Source organism: Sphaeroforma arctica (assembly GCF_001186125.1).
Source record: "Sphaeroforma arctica JP610 unplaced genomic scaffold supercont1.104, whole genome shotgun sequence".
In the NCBI taxonomy this organism is placed as follows: domain Eukaryota; class Ichthyosporea; order Ichthyophonida; genus Sphaeroforma; species Sphaeroforma arctica.
Window position 1 is genome coordinate 95,147 of NW_014040454.1, and position 6,432 is coordinate 101,578.

At 43.1% G+C, this 6,432-nt stretch overlaps 3 protein-coding genes across 3 annotated transcripts in view; 2 read left to right on the plus strand and 1 right to left on the minus strand.

The window, feature by feature from the left end:
• Positions 1-231: 231 nt before the first annotated feature.
• SARC_02345 (hypothetical protein) lies at positions 232-918 on the plus strand (the record flags this gene model as incomplete). The annotated part of the gene is made up of 1 exon (XM_014303902.1): positions 232-918. The coding sequence occupies one exon, from the start codon at positions 232-234 to the stop codon at positions 916-918; it is 687 nt and encodes a 228-aa protein (XP_014159377.1).
• Positions 919-941: 23 nt separating this feature from the next.
• Positions 942-1,904, plus strand: SARC_02346 (hypothetical protein; the record flags this gene model as incomplete). The annotated part of the gene is made up of 1 exon (XM_014303903.1): positions 942-1,904. The coding sequence occupies one exon, from the start codon at positions 942-944 to the stop codon at positions 1,824-1,826; it is 885 nt and encodes a 294-aa protein (XP_014159378.1). The 3' UTR covers positions 1,827-1,904.
• Positions 1,905-2,873: 969 nt separating this feature from the next.
• The window catches only part of SARC_02347 (50S ribosomal protein L13e), a 4,215-nt gene continuing 656 nt past the window's right edge, over positions 2,874-6,432 (minus strand). Inside the window, exons 2-5 of the mRNA XM_014303904.1 lie at positions 5,111-5,236; positions 4,424-4,551; positions 3,600-3,766; positions 2,874-3,203 (exon numbers count right to left, since the gene is read on the minus strand). Coding sequence (XP_014159379.1) covers positions 2,979-3,203; positions 3,600-3,766; positions 4,424-4,551; positions 5,111-5,232 — 642 coding nt within the window. The 5' untranslated portion in view covers positions 5,233-5,236 and the 3' untranslated portion in view covers positions 2,874-2,978. The remainder of the gene's footprint in view (positions 3,204-3,599; positions 3,767-4,423; positions 4,552-5,110; positions 5,237-6,432) is intronic.

The window sequence follows — 6,432 nt, forward strand, 5'->3', positions numbered from 1 at the left end:
GTGATCTGCAGGCTGGTTATACCACGCCTTCTAGCGATAGGAGGACAATCACAATCCTCCAGTTAGGATATGTAACATAGCATGTGTTCGATTATAACCAACTAACTGGCCAGTGAGCGTTCACTCGTATCTTCTGAATTGATACGTCAGCCAGTCGTTCAAATATATCGAACCCACACATCGGTGGGAACTAGATACCTAACAAACCAACCAGGAACATACTAAAACAACATGGTAAAGTCGGAACTTCGAGTGACGCGAGACCTCAATCTTGAAACCAGCTTGTTAATAAACTCTCGGTCAAGCAGTGATGATGGCCACCATGCGACTGACCTATCCGAACATGGAGACGACATGCAATCGACCCCGCACGACGATGAGAACAGAGAGTATAGCAAAACACATTTGTCCTGGCGTATTGTTGCAGCAATTGGTATTGCAAGCCTGACATCTGCGCTGATGGGCTATGATGAGGGTATCATGTCTGGTGCGGTGATTACACTACAAGCGTCGCTGGCGCTAACAAACTTCGAGACCGATGTCATGATGGGTTGCCTGAACTTTTGTTCGACCTTTGGTACGCTCGGCGCCTCCTACATATCCGATGCGTACGGTCGCAAATCAGGGCTGTACGCCACTACGGTCTTACTGATCGTAGGTCCCTTGTTGATGTGTTCGGCATATACATACACTCAGCTGATGATCGGGCGAATAGCCACCGTTTTTGGGTGCGGGTTTGCGATAGCCGTGGCTCCCCTGTACGCCGCTGAACTGGCACCTGCTACACTACGCGGCAGTCTCGTGGCACTCGCCGAGACAAGTATCAACTTCGGTGTGTTTATGGGGTATGTTGTAGCCTATATGCTAGCCCGCTTACCGAATGACTACGATTGGCGTTTAATGGTTGAGGCAATCTAGTCGCATCCGTTGCTACGCTTGCGATGCTTCCGTTGGTTCCCGAGACACCCCGATGGCTCAGACTGCAAAACCGTTTAACGGCACCTGCACAGTCCGCTGGTGTGCAACGGGTACCAACTTCAGCCCAGGGTCTAGTCACTCAGAGATCGGCATACACTGACATACTAACACAAGGTACTGCAGAGGGCACCTGGGGCGATATCCTCTTCCCGACTGCTCAGACCAAGAGCATGTTGGCGGCAGGGTTGGGTATAGCTATCTATCAGCAGGTGTGTGGCTCTGAGGCAGTTGTGTACTACACACCGACTATACTCGTCGAAGCGGGTGTGGGCCCGAGCCAATCCGATGACACGGTTCTCCTGTGCACTATGGCTGTGGGCTTCACCAAGTTTCTCTTCGCAGGTTTGGGTGCCTATACCGTGGAGCGTACCGTACGAAGGGCATGTGCTATCCTGTCCTGTGGCGGCACGGCTGTGTGTTTACCAGGGCTTGCGGGGGCTAAGAGATGCGACCACCCCAATGGTGCGGTAGCGCTACTGTGTCTGTTCATGATGTACTTTGAGTCGGGTCTAAGCCCACTCCCGGCTGTGTTGGGCTCGGAGATATACCCCATGGCCATACGCGCACGTGCTGTCGCACTGGGGACGTTTGTCAACCGCATCATTCCCAGTTGTTCGGCTGGTGTCTTCCCGTCCATGCTACACACTTTGGGCGCGCCGAATACGTTCCTGGTGTTTGGCTTGAGTGGAGCTACGGGTGTGTTGTACTGCTATGGTATTGTCCCCGAGACCAAGGGACTGACCTTGGACGACGTTGAGAGTCTGTTCCAAAGCCGGGCCATGGCGGATGCAAAGGACTGTACACGGTTGGCTTCAGACGCCGATGAGAGGGATGGCAAACTCGGCTGAAAGTTCGGTAGTGTTTAGCTCTACAATGCAATCAGTGCGTCTGTCTACTGAGTGGAATGGACGTTTCGTCAGGATTTGAAGGCTCGTCGAGGCTCAGGATATCATATCATACGATACTAACCAAAGTCTATTCGTAAACGTTTTTGCGTAGAGAAGGGCTGTCGTATGAATCAGGTCAAGACATTTAGTATTTGAATGGTAGTGTCTCCATAGCCTCAGGGCTTGTATTGAAGTACCACAGAATGAACCCTACCCCACCGAAAACAGTGGCGAACAACGACTACGAGGGATCTGTGAAGCGTATAACTACAGTAACGCAATACGAACCATAACTCGAAACAAACTGGTTTTAGCTCTAACCAAAACCATTGGTGAGATGGGGGTTGTGCTGCGGCTCCCGCTGAGAACTGTTCATATCATAACAACAGATATACTCGCCCGTACGCACAAGGTGCATATACATATGCATGCATGTATTTAATACAAGTCGTAAAGAACGCGAACAGTGTTATATACAAGGGTCCGGAATATGGCGGAGCCACAATTGAAGTATGTAGCTTTGCCGAGGCTCACAACGACTAGATATCTCAAGATTGCGATAAATGGATATATTCTCACTGCAGAATACATACAACTACCTCATACTGGTAATTCGTGCTAGTGTAGAATGCGAGCAACAGGTCGAATATAATGTATTGAAGTAGCAACCGCGTCATTCGGTATATCTTGCGTATACTGTGATCATGGTCTTTCTCTAGATCGAAAAACCCAACAACCAAACTTTATCCTTCAATCGTGCGTGAATGTGTATGTACATGGTTGCAAGATATATTCATCGAGTTGTGATCTATATATAGTTCTAGCATCCGCTAACTCGGCCCAAGCTTCGTAGCACTATAAAATCAAGAAAAATTTCTAATAAACTTAATGCCTACTGTCGTCGACCCACATGGCTCTGTGATATCCTAACGGAAGCGAAGAAAGACATCAATTTCCTCCTACGCCAAACAACTCATTTTGTTAAACGAAAAAACCCGAGAAGTAGAAGGGACCACTCCAGACGATCCAAAAACAACACGTCGCATGCTGTTTTATTACTAACATCATATGCTGTCCTATTTATAACTAACATCATATGCCAAGCACTTTTATTTATTTCTTCTTGTTCGCGGCGGCGGCGGCGGCCTCGGCCTTGGCAATAGCACGCTTCTCACGCACACCAACGTACTTGGCGTTAGCACGGGCCATACGAAGAGTGTAGAAAGCGTTGAAGTTCTTCTCCTCCTCAGTAATGGCACGAGCCTTCTCACGCTTGTGCTGCTGTGTGACGGGAATGATGGCTCCGGTCAATTGCGACGCAGCCTTGATGTCCTCGGCCTGGAAGAAGGAGTGGGACGTGTTTATTAGTTTGAGTATAGGTGTGGTGTACCGGACAAGGAAGGGGTATAGTTGATTAGGTACAGTGAACAACAAGGGAAAGTTCATCAAGGACAGTTCTGTCAGACATGATTGCCTGAGTAATTCTAGAGCATATTGTTGATTAATCATCACTTTCCCTTTTAGGCACAATCTCTAACTAAAATATATCGCACAGCAATCTTAAAAACATTTTCCTAATTCAATATACAACATTCTCATACATACAAGTGCAGTATGTAAACAGACATATCTTCCTAAAGATATAGCATATTGTAGCATACACACTTGCAATCACTTAAATACGTTCAAATGTGTATATCCACACACAAAAAAACACGGTGGCGTCAAACTTACGGAAGCATCTCCCTTCTTGGCCTTGCCGGCACGCTTGGGGAACACGATGAGACGCTCGTTGTACTCCTTCAGGCGCTGTACGTTACGGTTAAGGGCCTCGACTGAGCGGGACTTACGACGGTGGTCTACGGCAATGCCAACAGTGCGAGCGACCTTGGCGCTGAGACCTTAGTACAGAGAGGGATAAGAAGTACAAAAGTATGTATTTGTATCAGGTTGTATTCGATTAAAGTGCAGGTGGGATATCTAGGTAGACTCTGATGTAGAGTATAGAATAAGAGTGCATGCCAAGTTGCTTTCGATAAAAGTGCTAAGTATAATATCTGGGATGAGTTTGATATGGGCGCTTTGAGACACTACTACGCTACGACGTAGGATTTGACTATCAGTTCACAAACAAGGAAAACTCATCAAGGACAGATTTATCAGGCAACATTGCCGAGTAATTCTAGAGCATATTGTTGATTAATCATCGCTTTCCTAAAGTGACATCTACGCCATTGGCATGCACACTATTCTAGAAAGGTAGGAGCCGCCGCACAAGCATCTGCACTGAGGGGCAAACTCTTTTTCAAACAAACGTAAGCGGCCGAGCATGCAGCATGCAAAGCAATCCCCATCGATCCAGACACTCTCTAGGCACGTTATAGTAGTTGACCTTTACCAACCAATGATGGTACACCCTCACAGAACGCGGACTCTATCTTACACCACACCCGTGAAAGGCACATACCAACACCATAGTACCCCAACCGACAGCTGTAACGCCCACAACAACAGTACACCATCACAACCTACAGCCAACAGCATAACCAAGCACCTACCAGCCTCCTTAATCTCGTCAAGAGTGAAGCCACGTCCAGAGCGCATACGCGAGTTGTACTTAGCGGTGGGGCAGCGAACAGCGGGACGCACCAGTCCAGCCACAGGGCGGGGTGCGATCGCTACGGCCCTAAAAATAGTGTCAAGCAAGTATTAGAAAGATATGTATTAGGATAACGATGTCAGAGTTTGGTGGGTGCGGGGAACGGGTGGACAAGGACGAACGGAATACGGTATCATACGAGGACGTATAGAAATAACCTTGTTTCGATAGGTATAGTTTGGTAGTCGTACAATACGTATTAGAGACACAAGTAGAAGTGTGAGATGTGAATGGGATGCGTACAAAGAGGAGGCTCATCAAGGACAGATTTATCAGGCATGTTGGTCTGAGTAATTCTAGAGCATATTGTTGATTAATCACCGCCTTCCCCTTCATGTTCTCTCAAGTCAGTACACATAATATAGTTTAAAACGAAAGCATCCCCCGCTGAAGTACATGTTGCACCCATCTCGGAGCCTGTCACATCTCCGAATAAATACATAGGCGATGTGCACACACAGTTGGCATTTTAGTAGGCACAAACCACAACGCCATAAGATATAGAATCAAAAGTAAACACGTATAATACAGCATGCATAAACAGCAGAACAAGCTACACAGACAGACCCCGTGTACCCTAACTTACTTCTGCTGACGAGAGACACGACGACGCTGCTTGCGTCCAGGCTGGTTGAACCAGCATTGGACGCGGTTCTGCCAGTCCTTTTTGAAGTGGGCATTGGGTACTACGTTGTTGTGTCTGACCATGGTGCTATTCGAGGATAAAGACGCATTAAGGTTAAGTCAGTTTTGTTATCAATATTTATGAAAAGCACCTTCGCGAATCGCCATCACGGTTTCAACTGTATTCGAGCCATATATTACAAAACTACATTTAGTCAACATAATATATACGCATACATACATACATACATATATATATGCATATATACACATTTATGTAGAAATGTATGTATATATATATACACCCACTCATATATATATATATATATATATATATATGTATATGCGTGGGTGTACACATCTATATCTATATATCTATATATGTGTATATATGCATATATATATATATACATATACGAGTGTGTATACATATACATATATATGTATATAAATATGTGCTTATATGTATATATATTTATGTATATATATATATATGTAAAAATATAAATATACGTTTATATTAGACATAAAAAATATATATTTATAGAAGTATAATTCCATTGACACACTTAAAATTACATACCTTCACTCGCAAACATACACATCCATATAAATTTAAGTAAATATTGTAAAGATGCAAACATATTTACATATTGCATATACAATATTATAGATCTATATACATATATAAACATTATCATGTAGCGAATACATACTGGCGTATATATATGCATATATACATGCCTACATACATACATATACCCCTGTACGCGTCGATGTGCACTTGCATATAATATGCAGATATACATATATACAAATGCATACCATACGGTCGGATGAACGCACTAAACATAAGTATATTTATATATATATATATATATGTATATATATAGTGTATATATTGAGTATAAACATGTACATATACAGTATATATATGCATATTATACATACATATATTTATATACAATGTATATGTATATGTTTATATATATTTATATATATATATATATAGGCATTTGAATGTTTCAATACATATATATATAGATACATATACATGTGTATGTGTACAATTATGTAAATATGCAAATAGACACATATTTATGCACATATACATACATGTGCATGCATATACACACATTTCATATATACATACATACATACATACATGGATACATATATATATATACATATATATACATACATACATATATATACATACACATACACATACATATACATATATACACACTCATATATATATATATATAGGATATATAGTACTAC